Source organism: Mastacembelus armatus, chromosome 14 (assembly GCF_900324485.2).
Source record: "Mastacembelus armatus chromosome 14, fMasArm1.2, whole genome shotgun sequence".
In the NCBI taxonomy this organism is placed as follows: Eukaryota; Metazoa; Chordata; class Actinopteri; order Synbranchiformes; family Mastacembelidae; genus Mastacembelus; species Mastacembelus armatus.
Window position 1 is genome coordinate 8,966,486 of NC_046646.1, and position 18,210 is coordinate 8,984,695.

The 18,210-nt window shown below is 39.7% G+C and overlaps 1 protein-coding gene and 1 pseudogene across 6 annotated transcripts in view; both read right to left on the minus strand.

The window, feature by feature from the left end:
- Positions 1-12,747, minus strand: part of LOC113142781 (unconventional myosin-XVIIIa-like) — a 57,751-nt gene extending 45,004 nt beyond the window's left edge. The window contains exons 1-7 of one of the 6 annotated variants that reach the window (XM_026328032.1): positions 6,596-6,751; positions 5,642-5,877; positions 5,462-5,485; positions 3,802-4,569; positions 2,306-2,395; positions 1,716-1,742; positions 719-784 (exon numbers count right to left, since the gene is read on the minus strand). In XM_026328032.1, the coding sequence (XP_026183817.1) occupies positions 719-784; positions 1,716-1,742; positions 2,306-2,395; positions 3,802-4,569; positions 5,462-5,485; positions 5,642-5,680 (1,014 nt within the window). In that variant the 5' untranslated portion in view covers positions 5,681-5,877; positions 6,596-6,751. Of the gene's footprint in view, positions 1-93; positions 118-718; positions 785-1,715; positions 1,743-2,305; positions 2,396-3,801; positions 4,570-5,461; positions 5,486-5,641; positions 5,878-6,595; positions 6,752-11,781 lie in introns of those variants that run through there. The other 5 variants (XM_026328034.1, XM_026328036.1, XM_026328038.1 and 2 more) reach the window with 5 other exon arrangements.
- Positions 12,748-15,780: 3,033 nt separating this feature from the next.
- LOC113143057 (gap junction alpha-3 protein-like) lies at positions 15,781-16,588 on the minus strand (annotated as a pseudogene).
- Between the last annotated feature and the right edge of the window lie 1,622 nt (positions 16,589-18,210).

Genomic DNA, 18,210 nt, shown 5'->3' on the forward strand with positions numbered 1-18,210 from the left:
TGTTTAATGATTCATTATTAAATCAGATAATTGCACAAAGATCCCACAAATGAGATTTTCACAAGCACTGATTAACATGCAGTTCACATTCACATGAGACATAGGAGGGGAAACCAAATTCTTTGGGTAGAGGACTTCTTCCTGTGCAAAAACATAAATGGATTTGTGTCAGCTGGTTCATTTTTATGTTTTACCTCCAGCATTTTAGTCCATTACACATCAGCCCCCTGTGCAGAACTAAACTAAAGTTCCTTGCGCCTTCACTTTAATGCACCTTTCAGAGCTCAGAACTCATTGAGTATGCATTTGAAGTGTTTACTAAAGAGATGTGACAGATGGAAGGGGAGAGGTGGGTTTTTCATCACAGCTAAGTACATCACATACACAGAAATACAGAACACAAAAGCACTTTGTGGGGTTCTACAGAAATATGCTAAAATACATCTAAACACAGCATAAAAAGATTGGATATCTGCACCAAAAAACTTTTTTTTTTTCTGTTCTCCCTCTGGAGAGCTCCCTCCCATTGAATTCCACATGTAGGACAAGGAAGATGACTTCTGGGCTCACAGGTCCTGGGATTGCCTCACTAACTACTGTGACATTCTCCCGCATTCCTTTACTAGTTCATCATAAACAAAAACCACAAAATACACATCATTCTGAAACACAACAGGGATACAGCCAAAACTACAATCACTTGTAGTCATGGTCAGACCTTAGCCGCAGCCGCAGCCGCATGCGCTGCCTGAAGGATGGCCACAGGGTCCTCCTCAAGCTGGGACTGGAGGGGGGAAGCAGAAATCTAATGAGAAGCCAGTATTTGGAGTGATTGTGATAGTGAATTTAGTAATTATTTCCAAGCGCACAGCAGAATCAATGTAAAATATGTTATAGGGCAAAAAAAAAAAAAAAATGTAGTAATGGTAAATCATCATGAGTACAAAAGATAATAGAAAACTCTGCAACAAGACCAGCGACAGTTGAATGAAGAAATACTAATTTAAGCAACAGTAGCAGAATGACTTATTCTGCTAATTCACCATATCAGAATTACCATATCAATGCATTAATGAGCAGGAATTACAAGGTGTATTTAAGTACAGTGCATTGGTCTATAGGCACAAAATTCATGTTCTACCGCATTACCAGTCACAGTTAACAAGATCAGTCGCACGCAGCAAGGTATAAATGCAGCCAAGTGTAGAACAATATAATAATGAATGCTAATGAACTTAGCTATTGAAATGCTATAATACTGCATACAAAGATATGACTCAATAAAATACCCAAAGGGATTCCTGGAGTTTTTATGTCTCAGACTCACAGGTCTTCTTAGATTTTTTTTAAGTTCAGGCTGTTGCTGTCCATATAGGTGTGGACAGCAAAACTATAAAGATTATCATACAACAAGACAAAATGTCTTAGCTGCAAACTGAATGCAGGATTGGTAAAATAAAGCTTTAATTCATTTTCCCAAGGACTTCTAAAACTGGGTTGAGCATCCCTGACGCAACTTTGGTAACCACTGGTTTATGTCACATTATTACATTTCAGGCCATCACACAAAGCCAGACTGATGCATGCATAGATAGTAGCGTGGCATCAAAGACAACCACGCAGGCGCAGACAAAGTAGGACAGACAAGGGTCAGTAGAGGAGAACAAGCTTAGACTCTACAGGTGAGGGAGAGAGGCAAACCCACGGTCGAGTACCTGAGAGGATTTGGGGCCTTTGGCACACTAGCCATTCAAACAACAAGGAGGGGAGCAGCAGGTCAGGATCCAATAACCCACAGAGAAGCAAAAGTAGAGTCATGATTTGAGACAACAGTAGATCAAAGCACAGATAAGCAATAAGAATATATGCCTTTAAGTGGTCTAGAGTTTGTGAAGAAATAAGCATGCCATATAATCCAGCACTGCTAAAATGATAACACAGTGCCAAAGGGCTCCTCTCAGCTTGACAGCAAAGCACTTTAGACTGCAGTAGGGACCAAACAATGAGCAACAAATGTTACATTTTTGGATCCATAAGGATTATAATATTGCCCCTTGTGTGATATTTAGACGTTCAAGTTCAGTTCATATTTCCAAAAAGAGCCTTCCTTTTTCTGAAGTAATTTCCATAAATTAATTGCAATTGCAAATACATAGCCAGAACATGAAATCAATGATCTAGAGTTACTCGCTGTGGTTGTTCACTTCAGACAAACACAACACATGTAGAAACATTTCATGAAAAATATTTCAATAGTGGTTTTGAATGTGAGAAACAGACTCTTATGTAACCAGATAAAACAGACCTGTTCGATCGATGCAGCCTTGGTCTGGGGCAGTGCAACAGAGGAAGGTTTACCATTGGGGAGCGCATGGAGATAAGATGTCTCCTTTACCTTCACACAGTGTATGCAAATATTCACAAAGACAGACAGACATGCACACAGAGATGGATTTACATTTTGGCTTTTTTAACTTTCTTTTAACTTTGGATTCACTTCATCACACCCACAATTACAACCAACCTTAAGGTTTGTTGCTACAAATGTAATTTTCCAGTTAATTCAATCAGGAAATGAGCAAATGAAAATGACTATTAAAGAAAATTGGATCATTAAGCGCTGCGCCATAAGAAAAAAATGACCAAAGGCTTTTGTTTGTCAATGGTTATTTAAGCAACAATGAGCTACAAAGCTCTTGAAAGTAATAAAATTGTTAGCATTGCCTCGACTGAACTAAAATACAAGAAGAAACAACATCCAAGAGAGCATCTGAAATTAAAACAAAAGTTCTGTGACACCGGGATGCAGCTGTAGCTCTTGGATCAATAATTCTAGTTCTTTCCAATACTTGCATCTATTTCAGGTTGTGCTGTTAAAAACTTTTTTTAATCATTACTTGTATCATATGTGATTTCTTTGACCGTAGTGTCACTACAATATCAGATTTCATTTTAATTTTACTGTAATGCAACTTTAACAAATACATTACATAATACAGAACCTAAAGGTGAATACATATTGCTACACACATCATACTGACTTTTTTCTAAGGATCATTTAGTTGTTTTTAATGTAATGGCTGATGTCTGCTGATATATAGCTCCTGTGAGAGCTCAAAAGTACAACTTTCCATGAATGCTTCATCACACCTCAATGTACATTTATAGGTTCAGCTGGCATTTTACTGCCTTTAATATTTCAAACCTACACCTTTTCCTAAATCTGCTAAAAACACAAAGTCCCTCAGCAAAAGAAAAATACCAGGTGCATATCTTCAAAATCAAATCCCTAAGTCCATGGCCAAATACCCTGCTACTCCCCAGATTTCACTGACATCTGCTGACAAAATATTTAGAGAGCAGAGAGACAAAATGCCAAAACAAAAACTAAATAAAAGAAAAAACCTTGTCAGAGCTACAAATTAAAACAGGAATTATAAAAAGAACTTCTTTTAAAAGTTGAAATTTAAACGTTACAAATTCAGCTGAAAAGCTTTAATTATCCAAGCACATGATGATGCATGACAAACTGGGATCCTGTTATTAGGAGAAGGGTGTGCAATTAACAAGAACTCCTGATTAATTTAATCTAAAAATGTGATTTGAATTCTTATTCTTTTCCTTTTTAAAAAGCATCCCAAGGATTCTTAAAGTCTCTGCATCAGTGGTCTGCAGCACAACTTCAAGCTGGAGGTAACACTAGAGGTAAATATCATGTGGTGGCTGTAATGCCTGTTATTATCACACAGCATGCTCCACCTAGAGGTTAAGAAGCAAACATGCACTTCTTTCACCCAGTACCTCTGGTTTCTTCACAGCAAGTGGACGAGGCCTGGGGATAAACCCTGCAGGCGGAGCCAATGGGTCTGTCTTTGGGACAGGGATGAATCCTGGAGGTCTTGCCAGGGAATTCTGTTTTGGGGGAACAGGACTGGATTTTCTGGCAGGAATGAAACCGGGTGGAGGAGTCAACAAGTTCTGTTTAGGGACAGGGATGAAACCAGGAGGTGGGATGAACCCAGCTGGAGGGGTGAGGGGATTAGACTTTAGTGGAGCAGGGTTTGGTGCTATAGTAGTAGCCACAGATGTGCCAGTGGCCTCCTCTGTTTTCTCCACTGTAGGGTTTTCCTGCTCTTCCTCCACCTTTTCTTTCTCCTCATCTTTCATGTCATCTCTCCGGTCCTGGGTGCGCGTGCGAGGCCGATGCTCCTTGGTTCGGCTTCTGCCCATTAGGCTGGTCAGGCCCAGGGAGATGTCATCCTTATCCTCCCCAGAGGCCTTAGTGGTTTTAACCACCGAGCCTGCAACGGCTGCAGCTGTTGCAGGCTCAGAAGCCCTGGACTGGTTCTGCTCTTCTGTCCCTGCAGGAACCACACGTCTAACAACTCTTCTTACCACCCTCACCACCTTCTTACCACTAGAACTCTGCTCCTGGCCTGGCGTGTCTGAACCACCCATAGCAACTTTATTATTGGACTCTTCAGCTGTTGATGCAGTTGACTGAGGACCACTTCCTGTGTCTGGGCTGGGTTTAGTGACTGCCTGAGGTTCACTACTATCTACAATGGGCTGGACACAAACACAGCAAGGCAGAAAATAGTGCAGATTATTCCCATGGCTGATGCAGATAAACTGTCAAAGATTTCAACAGCAGGTTCTCAGCTCAGAGATTCTGTATAGAGGATTATTCAAAAATGGATTTATACTGGCTTGTGTATTTCTATCTTTGTATTTTAAAACCCTCACTCAAGTTAGCATATGAGTCAATACTGCATTCTCATTCAGTTTTAACACTGGGGTTTACTGGCAAACTATAGACAGGGACTAAGTAGTTGAGCAGGGGAAAAAATAAAGTGTATCCACCGGGGAGTGTTTTGTTTGTATCATGCATGGATGCAATTGTTATGATGTATATCTTCTCACTGGTTTAACAGTATTGCACTGTATAGGTAGCAGTACACACAAAAACATAAAGAAAATGAAGCCTGCTAGCAACCAAACAATGATAAAAACATTGCATAATTTAAAGTATTTTAAAAATTGGCTTTAAAAATCTCATGAGGTGAGAAACATACACATAAGGATCAAATTCCAATCCAAACACCAGTGTCACTGGCCATATATCCCTGTATAACTGTTTAATACGATGTATTGAATTAGGCGGTGAGCCAAATGATACCCAACACTGACAATGCAGAGACTAAAATGTTCTTTATCAAACACATGCTGTGATCCTGTTCTTTAAACAGCAGATGCCTTGCAAATGTTGAACCTTCAGCCCTATCAGCCCAGACTTAATATATCACATTCCAACACTCACTTGCCAACTTGCCAGGACTACAGTAAGTGATTTGAGCTTTCATAACATCACAAAAAAGTATTAGTTAACCAAATTTCTTTCCGCACACAAAACCGATCATGTGAATTAGTGCCCACAGCATGCTGATGAAAAAACACTTACGTCTGGCTTGCTCTCAACTTTAACCTACACAAGAGAAAACAGCATAAAAAAAAAAAAAAATCAAACCAAAGATTTATACCACAGCGATTCTCTATCGTCATAAAATATCATTTCACAAAATCACTTAACAGGATGCAGAAATTAAACATGAGGCAAAAACAAAAGTAAACCATGACTTTCCTTTTGCTCCCAGAATGAAAAACGTGATCTGTATGCCATGGTGATGGGCCAGAAGTCATGGAACAAGCTGGGCGGCCAGAAGAATCAATATATGGAATGATGAGAGAAAAAAAAAAAAAATACAGACAGCCAAGAAGTGGAAGATGTATTGTGCAGAGCGATGAAGAATGGGAATTTAGGGGTGAGTGGTTGGACACTGTGGTCATATACCAACAGGACAGCAGGACCATGCAGCACTGAGGACAGAGCACATGAACATAATGAAATGTACAACTTGCTTTCACCACACAGCAGGAGACAAGTGGAAACCAACACTAAGTTCTAAGGCCTACAAATTGCCAACACAACTAAAAGTCTATACTCAGAATGTGTAATGTTATTTACTGTATATATAAGCCTCATTCTCAATCAATTACTATAACTATGTATGAAGAACCACCCTTTAACTCAATCAGTCCACTAAAATGATTACATACAACGCTGGTCATTTGTTTTACTTGTAGTGTTGACATAAAATCAATTCGAAAACATACGACTATCGCACACAACAGAAATAAGGGCCAACAGCCCAAAACATTAAAGCCAGTGATATTAATGGTCAGTGGACAAAAGAATCAAACATTCAGTACAGTTCCAGTTTTCATACTTCAACATAACTACAACTAATGACCAGGCAAACATGCACCTTGCTCAATAGCCATCACATCTTTTCATTAACAGTTTAAAAACTAAAAAATAAGCCTTTTACTCATTGAGGAGATGCAGCGACACAGCAATGTGTTTCACTGTCTCTGGCCCTGCTTTCAAAAGAGTCCACTCCTATAAATAGTTTAGGCAGTGAAGGAGGCCATTCTGATGTGCCATCAGAGTCTAAATGGAACCACTAAACAGAGCATGTACACCCCAAGCAAATCCCACTGCTCGCCACACACATGGCCCACCAGAGCCCATTACCTTCTCTCCGGGCCTAGTTAACCTTCCAATCTTCGCTCTGTCACTGGAGCAGTGCGGTCAGGGCCAAGGCAGAGTGAAACCTGGATCTGGAAAGAGCACACACTAGTCCTAAGTGAGCGGGAGGGCAACCACGAGGGCGGGGTCAAAGTCAGCATAGCATGGCAAAGCTGTGGTCTGAGGACTGGATGGGGGTAATGTAAGAGGAGCTCAGCAGGAAGATATGAGAGGGACAGCTGCTCTAACACAGGGGGGACTATAAATAGGATTTGCAGAACAACATTAGTTACCACTGCCACATTTCCCTGTCAATCTCTTTTCTTGGTGACATGGAATCACAGAGGCAGTCTCCCTCATCAGTGGGCTATTCAAACTTTCATATATGTTTCCCTTTTGGGGGAGACACAAAAACTACAGTAACCTAATAAAGAAATTAAAAGATAATCCAAAGATTTATGACTCAGTAGTAAGTGCAACAATTTTCTACTCCAGACTTCAAATTAAATAAAAACTTTTATCATCCATCCCCATAGATATTGACTGGTTGAATAAGAAATTTGTCTGCCGAGAATTTCGAAAGAACAAACAAGCATCCCGTGTTGTTTAACAAGTGTAAGGTAAGGCTGGGATGGACAGCTAATGAGCAGACACAAAGCACACATATACACACACCAAGGACCAAAGGACAGAAGTACTGATCTAAGGCCACAAGATGTCTTTAGTTAATTGTGGACGTTATGCTTTTTCACCATGCCTTTTACACCACAAGAGGGAGCTATTGAACAACGTATCTGATTTATCTGTTTCACAATAGGTTCTGCTGGGACACTGACCTAAATTCAAGATATTGTATTGATTATTCCAAACCCTTATATGACACTCATTTCATGTTTGTCTGTGGTAGTAAAGATTTTGAACATTTTAAAAAGACACAGACCTTAAAACTGCATTTCTGTTTAAACAAAATGTGCCTTGTCACGGCTTAATGACACGTCAAAAGCACGTTGCTGTAAAACCAGTTGGGTAAAAATAAATGTCAGAGCGAGTTGCCTGGAGGTAGGAATTCACCTCATTCAGGAAGGGTAGTCACACAAAGAAAACATGAAAATATAGCAGCAGGCTTTACTCGACAGCAATGAGTTAACACAGTCTTGGTATGTTAGTTTCCTTTTCGTGACCGCATCAAAAGTTTCATTCATCAAATAATAAGCAAAGCAAAGTGTGATAGCAATTGTTTAAGTATCTCAGCCAGAATCAGAAGTAACATCCATGATAACAACTTTTTTCTCCTCTCTTTATAGTGTGCAAAAATAGAGCCTTCCTTTAAAAAAAAAAAAAATGCTACTATCTGCTACAGGCTCACAGCTTCACATATTAACACTCAGCAAAAGCCAGCCAACACTCATCCTAGCTGGGCTATCTGGCACAATCTGCTAATCCCCAGAGTCAGTTACTGGGACAGAGCATTGCATTGGCTGTTTGTCTGCACATGGTTAGTCCAGACCAAAGATTAAGGATTCTGTGCACCACAAACACTGTTGATTCTGACCCAGTTAAATCCTTCCATACTATAAGATCTGTTCAAATCATGTTGAAAAAGTGTAACATAAACTGGAGTTTATATCACAATTAAAATTTATACAATGTAAATGAATGGATGAACATAATCATCTTAAAGCTTCATTAACTTGCTTAATCCTGAAAAAAGTATTACATTTATTAAGAAAATCTTATCATTTCAGATTAAAATCTGCATACTGTGCATCCCAGGTCAGAAATCACATCAAACGTTTGACATGGGGCTGTGCTTTGGGAGCTAGGAGTAGAAATCAATCATGGGACATCACACAGTCCACTGTCTACTTCATAAAATTCCCGGACGTGACCCAGATTTTACTCAGTAAATAGGCCTGAAAATCAGAACTTCTCCACGAGAGTGGGTGAGCGTGATTTAGGAAAAAGCAAACTTTAAAATCAGGTGTTATTCCACCTGTGGATACTGTCAGTAAGGATAATGTGGCTGACAAGTTAAGGGTGTGTCTGGTAAGTGTCTATGTTCCCCTGACTGACACAGAGGTTATCAGTTACACACCCAGGAATGTCAAGAATGTCTGCCTTACTATGTCAAACAGCAGGCCATGATGGACACACACATTACAAATTTAGTCTATAGGAAGATCTTTACCTGCATGTGTCAGGGGAGAAAAATGTTAAACTTAGAAATAATAGAGAAAGAATGGAGAGATGGTGAGATGGATAGATGATCTCTTAAGCACCCTCTTCATCATAAACCAAAAAGCTTTATCCTTTGAGGCCACACCTCTTTCTAATCCATGCCTGTGCTAACACTGCTCCTGTAGCTTCTTCCAAATAGCAATGGATATGTGCACTTTAAATGGGCAGTTTAGGGAGATTACACCATTTGCTCATTGCCCAATGAAAGAAAAAAAAAAACTGTGTCTGGGCTGTACAAAGACAGCAAATGTATTTGATGGCTCATTAGTGATGCAGGGATGTCTGTCCACCCTGGCATTAAGGCTCTTAATTTTCTTAAACATGTCAAATTAGGTTTATCATTTAAACATTACCTGGATCAGCTTTTTCTTGTTTGCTGTTATGGTATCATGTTGCTGCCAGTCTGTCTGACTAAATGTTCAGAAATAACAAAATGACATTCAGCCAAACAAAAATTAAGATATAAAGTTTTTGTTGAATACATGTGATAATATTTAAATATGAAAGGAAAGGGCAATAAAAAACTGCCACGTAAACTCTGGCAGACGGACTCAGGTGTACGGTAACAAAGAGGAATGTGACGTTCATGAATAAAGTATCCAATTCTCCTTCAGGCACCTCTGACTTGTTGAGAGGTGCCCTGCATGGTTACATAATGCCTCTGACCAATTGATTTACCTCCACCAGCTGGAAAATTGTCGAGCAGCGCCCCTCCCTTTCAGAATGTCTCAAAGACAACAAAGAGCAGCCACACAGGATCCCAGACCTACTCACACTGTGCACACCTGCTCATGCACAGTACAGCTGGATTCCCTCGTACAAACCGAACCAAATGGTACTGTAAGAACATTAATTTTTTTTTTTTTTCATGCTTTGTTTAGAAACAGGATAAATCAATCCTTCTTTAATTCCCAAACAGTTCCCAAGCTGCTCTACCCTCATGTAGTAATGGACAGTGGGAGGTGGATTTTTTGAGACTTTTGAACAAAGTCTTTCAGGGTTTAGATTAACTTTTAGTGTTTGTGCTACACTAAGTCACCTGGATGTAGCTTCATTTTAAGCAAACATATATAAGAGTGGTGTCAAACGGCTCATCTAACTCTTTGGCATTAAAGCAAATAAGCATATTTGTTAGAATGTTGAATTTGTCCTTTAAATATTCTGAGACAACATATAAAAATGCTGTGCACATCTCACAGGAAGGTTACCTGTTTTGCTGGGCTGTAGATCCAGCACCCGGACCTTATTATACCCACCTATAAATAGTGCTGTTGGTTCTAGGTCAGCTACACAGTCACACTTTCTGCTTTTTCAAATGGCCTGTCTAATGACGATCATGATCAGTTGAATGTAGGACAAAGACAGGGAGACTAGTGTCTCTTCTAGGGAAGCACATGAATGGTGCCTGACAGTGGACACATTCATTTCCACAGTTCAGTGTAATTCACAGCTATATTTCATAGGTAAAAGTGTTGGATGGAGGGAGAGACAGATAAGCACATATTAAGTTTACACCTACGGTTTCACACTTTAACATATAATATCTGTCTAACTCACTTATTTGATCATTTTCCAACACCACATAAGAAAAGCATGCTTCCTCCTCTATAGGTGGTCAGCATCAACAAAAGCTGTTGTAATCCCTCAGGTTTCTCAATACGAGCCTTGAAAGTGCACCTTTTACATCTTATTTACCTGCCAAAACAGCAATCCAATTATGGCCCCACAACATGGGGTTAAGCACTGAACTTTAGATTAAGCCAAGCAAATCTGACCCAGGTTTCAACCCGGACATTCTCTGGAAGTATGGAAACAATAATAATTACACACAAAAAAAAAAAAAAACTACACATTGGTTAGTAAGTCAGTCAATCCTATAACATTTGTCATTCTGAATAAATCTGTACCGGGAGGCTAGCCCAACGTGGTAGTATCAAAAGGAATTTAGTTTGCTAATTGAAACATCCATAATATTTTATTTTAATCAGAACCAAGGTTTATTTCACCTGCTGTCCAAACTCTACTACCACAAAATTAAACGCTTAAGAAATTCAGGTGTTTGTTATGCTGGCTAATAAACGCTCCTCTATTTGTTGCACTTGATTAACCAAGTGAAAAAAACTGAATGGGGTGCCAGCAGAGTCTTATAACACCATATGGCCATGAGCTGTGGTGGCGCTTGGGCCGTTGTTTCCTTCAGAATCCCATTGTTTAGTGTCAATAGACTAGGGGGAGGGGGCAGGGGGATTATATATACACACAGACAGAACACATGCTCGCTTTCAAAACACATACACACAAACACTCCTCCATACATAAAAAACACAAAAGCACAATCCGTTCCACTCATGATCCAGACATCCTTAATCCACTACATGACAGTGTGAAAACATATACAAAAGGTTACAGTAATTTTCAGCAGTAAACACCTTTACCTTTGTACATGTAGAGTATGTAGAACCCCAAACACAGATCCAGGTGCACCACAATGATACAGACACTCTTTCTCAGTACACTGCAAATTGGAGGAATCCTTTTCAGATGTCTGTAATTGTTACAATATCCAGGGTGTTACAGTTGGGGTGCACCCTGGACAGATCAGTCTGTCACAGGACACAGATAGACAAACACTGACATTCACCCCTACAGGCAACTTAGAGCCGCCAGTTAACCTAACCCCAACCTGAGTGTCTTTGGACTGTGATAGGAAACCCATGCAGACACACTGAGAACATGCAAACTCCAGGGTCAAACGGGAATCAAACCTGGAACCTTCGCACTGTGAGGCGACAGTGCTAACCACATCACTTCCCCATCATGCCGTCCATTGTTACAATATCCACAATGAAATTAGCATAAACAAAAGAAACAGCATTTTAAAAGACACAGGTATAACATTATATGATGGTACTGAAGAAACTCTGTAACACGGAATTTGTGTCAGTGCTACTTACATTGAATACTTCTTTGTGCAGGCCTTGAGTAGTTCTCAGCCAGCTGCGGCTCAACTCACTCAGCTCCAAAATCGGCTTCACCTTCAGCCGGACTGAGTCTCCAGACTGACGGATCATCTCCACGATCTCATCCCTGCTCCTGTTCTCCACATTGACCCCATTTATTTCCACCAGCCTGTCTCCTGGCAGTAGGCCCAGAGCTCGGTCCTTCGTCCCAGCACCTGGTTCAGCAAAGTGCACCACATGCCGGCACACTCCTCCGTCGGGCTGCCTGTCCAGCATAGTGGTCCTGCGCAAAGAGAAGCCAAAATCCCCAGTGTTGCGCCGCTGCAGCTCAAGTTCTCTTGGATCTGGAATTGGAGGAGGAATAAGTATAGGCAACTGTAGGTCTGCACCGGGAAAGGTCTTCTCCACCACCTCAGGAATGTTAACCATGTTGGAGCCTTTGGGGTTGGGGTGGGACTTCGAAGAAGGTATAATTGAGTTATGCCCAGAAAGATGTGAATCCACCAAAGCATTGTCCTCTTTGCTCCTCTGGGATAAAGACACTTGTCTCTGGCCTAACACTGAATTCAACTTGGCCAGTTCACCAAACTTAGCTGCTCTCTCTTTGACAGAGGTGCGATGAGGTTCCAGTTCATTTCCCTTCATATCTTCACCAGCAGTACTTGCACTTATTTGCTCCACACCCTGCTCTGGTGTGTGGTGAAGGCGCTCAGCCGGCAGGTCCATCAGGCAGAGCTCTTTGTTGCTAGGCAGCTTGATCGGAATAGGACTGGAGATCTCCAACTTGGTCCTTGACTCTCTTTTAGAGCTCCCTCGACTAAGGTGGAATAAGCCTCTACGTATGCTCATCTCTTCCAGGCTTTTTAACTCTGCCTGGGACATACGCTCTTTTTCTTTCTTCTCTTTCTTCTCCTTCTTACCTAAGTCCTTTTCCTTCTCTTTCTTAATTAGGTTAAACATGCTTTTTGATCGTTTTTTTTTTTTTTTTCTTTTGCTTCCAATCAGTTTGAATTACTTACCCTAAGAAAAGGAAAGTGTGATATAAATTATTGTGTGATGGCTTCATAGAAATATATCATCTACAGTAGACATGGATGCTTCATAATGCCACCTGCAGAGAAGGGGAAAAATTTTGAGATTTTAGAAAATATTTGTTGTCAGTATAATGCATCAAAACAGTTTAGTGTAACAATCAGAACGTGATAAGGAATCTATCAAGCTGATTTAGTGACCAATCTGCAATAGCATTTACTGTGCATTATGTTGACAGATACGGAAAAACAAAATGCAGTATATAAGCTATATATTTTATCTTTATTTAAGCCTTGTGTGCTTACTTCAAGAATATTTTTCATATTGTTCTGATTTTGACCTTTAAAAAAAAAATCTGGTATTGATCACATTATTGTGACAATAATAAATCCCTTCTCATGGCTGTATCCTCTTAGTCCTATCCAGTGACGTATGTCTATGCAACAATCCAGTGGCAAGAAAAAGTAGGCGATTTACCGGGTTTTCTGCAGTAAATGGGACTTATCTAAGTCACAAGGACAGACAGACAAACACTAACACAACACAAACAATCACAGTCTTTGGTGTGCTTTTTGAACACATTTCCCGAACGTTCATAGCACTGGTGGGAAAAGTAAGTCAGCTCTTGGATTTAATAACTGTCAAATCTCCTTTGGCAGCAATAACCTGAAATAAGCACTTCTTGTAGCTGCGGATCAGACCTGCACAACAAGGACGAGCTTTGGACTATTCTTCCTTACAGCACTGCTTCAACTCAGAAATATTCCTAGGATATGTGGTGTGAACAGCTCTCTTGAGGTATTTCCACATGGGTTAACATCTAGGTTCTGACTCTTAAAGGTAGATTTTCTTTGAAGCCATTCTGTAGTAGATCTACTTTGATCCCACTGCCCTGCTGCGTCACCCAACCTCTGCTGACCTTCAGCTACTGGGCAGCATCTCTGACACCATCCTGTAAGAAACTTGGATAAAATTAATTATCTCCTTGATCAAGCTGTGTCAAGCTGTCCAGGTCCAGCTGCAGCAAAGGACCCCCTGAATCATGAGGTTCCCTCCACCATATTTCACCTTAAGATGATGCTTTCATGTCTGTGTGCTGTGCTGCTTGTGCTTTCCAAAGAATTACACCTTCATTTATTTATTTATTTAGTAATTATTTATTTATTTTATTTATCAGCCTGCTCCAGCTAACGATGTACCATGATCTGTTTGCTGATGTCAATAGCCTAGGGGTTCACATAGTTTTTGCAACCAAAACTGTAGCTTCAATATTGTATTAGATATTGACAGAAAGAATACAACAGTTTGTGTGTTATTAGTTAAAACATAATGGGTTTGTTTATTATTGTAACTTAAAGACCTGTCTGTATTTTAGGACAGATTTATATATAAATGTTGGTTGTGTTTGTTTATTATTGTAACTTAAAGACCTGTCCGGATTTTAAAACAAATGTATACATAAATACAGGTATTTCCAAATGGGCTTCCTTACTTGTTCTTGCTGTTGTGCGTGCAGGCTGCACTTTGGGAGGGCTTTGATCGTATCTGTCTTGCTGCCAAATGTTCAGCATCGGCATTAAAGCGACACTGAACCTCTGAACATTTGTGCATGAGTTACTCCATTCGCAGCTGCATGCCTCGTACATGCCTAGCCAGCAAAACCTGCTTTGTTTTTGTCCCCCTACGAACAGTAAACTCGCATTATTCCACACGTAATCACAGGTCCTGAGGTCAGACAGGCCGTGAACCAGCCAAATACAGTATCAGTCACATATCCACACTATCTGGATATTTTCATGGGGACTTGTTTTAACAGAAAACATGAACACATTCCTGTGTTTTGTCTTTTCTGAACTTAAACATGGCACATGTTGTAACTATTCTGTCGCTGTGACTACTGCACAGCCGTAATGCTCTCCCTTTAAGCTGCTTGTCCTCATTCTCTAGCACCGGTGGCCTTAGGAAATATTTTCATAGTGTAAAAATGTCACTCCTGAAAAATAACAGCGCCTACGTGCTCTTAGCTGAGGTGATCGAGACCTACCTGTAATTGTCCGGAAATGACAGCGTTGATCTTACTAGAAGTTTGAAGCATTTTCCTCCTTTCAACTGACCGTAGGTGCGAGCTTGTGGTGCCTTCAAATGCTTCTCGTAAGCTCCGACTCCGGATAACTAAGGTCAGGTATTATCGATAGCCTAAATATAATCTCGTCTCTATGTTTTTGATCAGAAACATCAAAATGCCTAATATAGCCCAGTAAAGTGTGGTAATCTAACTAGACTTTGAACTAAAGAAAGTTAAGTCGTAATGTCAAAAAGCAAAACTCCACTGTAGGTTTTTAAATTCAGCATCCTTTGATCGTATTTGGGTCGTCAGTATTAAAAGCCTCGAAATACCAATAATTCCTTCGACATTTGAAGGCAGCACAGGTGTAAATTGGACGACAGTGACACCTCCTGGTTGTTTTGTTACTTGAACCACAAACCAACAGGGCAGTTAGATTACTGCCAGGGTGCCCAGTTTTGCTTGTTAGGGCTCAATGATTTCATTTAAAAAGTTTGATAGAATATTATTCGACCTGCTGATTAACACTTGGATTAGATTTAAAAACGTGCTTTTAATTAATTCATTTTGTATTGTTTGTGCGATGCTACTAGACTCAGTTTGTGCCTTCTTCTGTGATCAGTGTTGTTGATTTGATGAGATACAAATGCCACACAGGACAGCAAGATAGTGTTTTCAAATTATATCAAACTAATTATGAAGCTGCTGACGTTTAAACACATCATCTGCCTATTTATAAAAGATATGGTCAATGATTATTCAGTAGCTGTAAGTGTGGGTGTCAGAAGAAATGTTGTGACTGAATCATAGCTAGTGCATTACTTTAACTATATTTACAGAAACACTATTTTTGAACAGTGAATGAATGAACCAAGTCCATCAGTAAAACCCAAATGTCACAGGAGATGGTTGGTGTGGGTCTGCAGGAGGACCCAGCCTCATAAAAAATGCTTTAGCTCAAGCAACAGCGGGTTGTTGTCAGAATACGATTTCACCTGTATAGGGTCCACGGTCAAGCTACAGCACGTGTAACATGTAGAGAATAGAAGTCTGAAAATATAGATCCAGATAAAATAATGTAGCTCCACAGTGTTCAACGTGATGCAACCTAGGCTGACACTGAACATGACGTTGAGAGAAAGATGGCCTTTTCTGTTGCTCGACACACAAAGCAGTCAGTTCTGTTTGGGCATGCGTAGGTGTCACAGCAGTGTGGAAATTCAAATCCAAAAAGGTAATGAGGAAGATTATCTTCATGATGAAGCATAGCAAAATATGAATGATGTAAATGACTAGCACTTGGCTAGAGAGCTGGCTTGGATCTTTTTCATTTCTGACTTTCTCTTCCCGTTGGCTCTTCTCTTCACACTCCCCTTTCCTGTGAGCTCCAGTCTTCACTGGTATAGGTGATGTCATCTACCAGGGTTGTCTCTGTGTCTCTTTCTACTGTATATGTTTATCCCTTTCAAATGCAGGTGAGGACCTGGGGACCACTTCAACCTACTTAACCTCTAACTTTTCATTCTTGGCAGTCATTTGCAAGATGTAGACAATGTAGAAGATAGCTGGTGTGGAGACATGAACAAAACAGCTGATATTGTTGCATCCAGGCTATACAGTGTTGCAGGTAAACTTGGACTGCTCATCACTATAGACAGCATCTGCCACCAGGACCGCAAGCAAGATGTGGAAGATATGTAGCATTGTCCACCATCTGTTGCCAGTGGACCAGTCTCCCATTTCCCAGTGTCTACACTACTTTCCCCGTGCCGTCACACTGATGAACAATTAATCCATGTTGTCAACAGAACACTATGAACAACCCCCAGTGCAATACCTGTGCAAGTGCAATATGTAATTAACTTAATAACAGTGAATAACAACTATAAATATTGTAAATATAAAACAGTCACTCATAAGTTCTTTTCTACTCTCTGGACTTCACCTATTCCTAGTTCTATTTCTATCTGTATTCCTATTCTATTTCAAAGACTAATTAATCTATGCACATATTGTGTGAACTGTTGTGACCGGCACACTGAGAGCCACTGTACCGGACTCAAATTCCTTGTGTGTCCAATATATTTGGCAAAAAATCAGATTCTGATGCAGATATTTTTGAGCAACAACTGAATCATAGTTATACAGAAGTGGTTTTCCTAAACATGACTCACCAGTTTTACCAAAAAGGAAGGTGCATGAAATGTGTTGTTTGCATCTCTAAATTTAAATATTGACCAACAAATCCCCCATAAATGTACAAATATCCTAAATTTTCTTTCTTGTGTGTCATCGCCATTTCAACATCTGGCAAACCTTTGAGTATAATCATTAAGTATTTTTCAAAAGGTTCAACTGCTTAAGTTATAGTCCAGATTTCATTTATCATGTGTATTTGCTATTACATAAGACCAGCTGTTACATTAAGTTTTGCAATAATCAGTGAGAGGGTTTATAAATTAATTCTGAAATAACAAATAAACTTGACTTCTAACTCAATGACTAATGGAAGAAAATTAATTTAGGCTTCTCCAAAACTAATAGAAGCCAAAACAACTTCTGTTATGTTCATTTCACTGTCTTATCCTGGAGGAATTTGTCTTGGGAGAGTCTAAGACTTCCTTATCCAAAGCTGGAAAAATATCAGAGGAAGCAGTATGTATAATTATAGTTGAAGGGAGGCCCATTACTGGATGTTACCTTGTCCTTTTAACTGGAATAGGGGAAGATAGATTGACCAAACATATTCTGCAATTGAAACTAAAATGTTTATTGCACTGTATGTGAAAAGGGGCTTTCAATGTGCAGTGGGACAGAATGAAAAGTACAATGGGTGAACCTTTACTGAGTAGAGTGAAGAGTTCAAAGAACGTACTGGAAGGCACGTGATCTATACTGAGTCATGCATATTAGTGAATTTTAGAGCTGATGTCATGAATTCCAACAAAATTTGGTCTTAGTGGAGGCACTTGACTGAATGTAATGTGAAGAATCCACACAACAATGTAAATCAATTTTCCCATTTCTCTTATGACAAAGTTCATAAAGACTTAGCAGCGACTTTGAACTTTTTTTTTGCAATATTTTGTTTCAGTATGAATATGCTACAAATCATACTTATAAACTTTACACTTACAGCACCTTTAACCATGCATTTTCTCAGTCTAACAAAGTCTGGAATAACAGTAATCTTTTTATGGGCCTACTTGTACAGTCATAATCCTGTCATAATGCAAATTAATTAACACAATAAAAATTGAAATTTTCTGCATTTATTTATTTTTGGTTTTTTGTGATTTTTTTGTGCAAAAAAGTAAAGGATATTT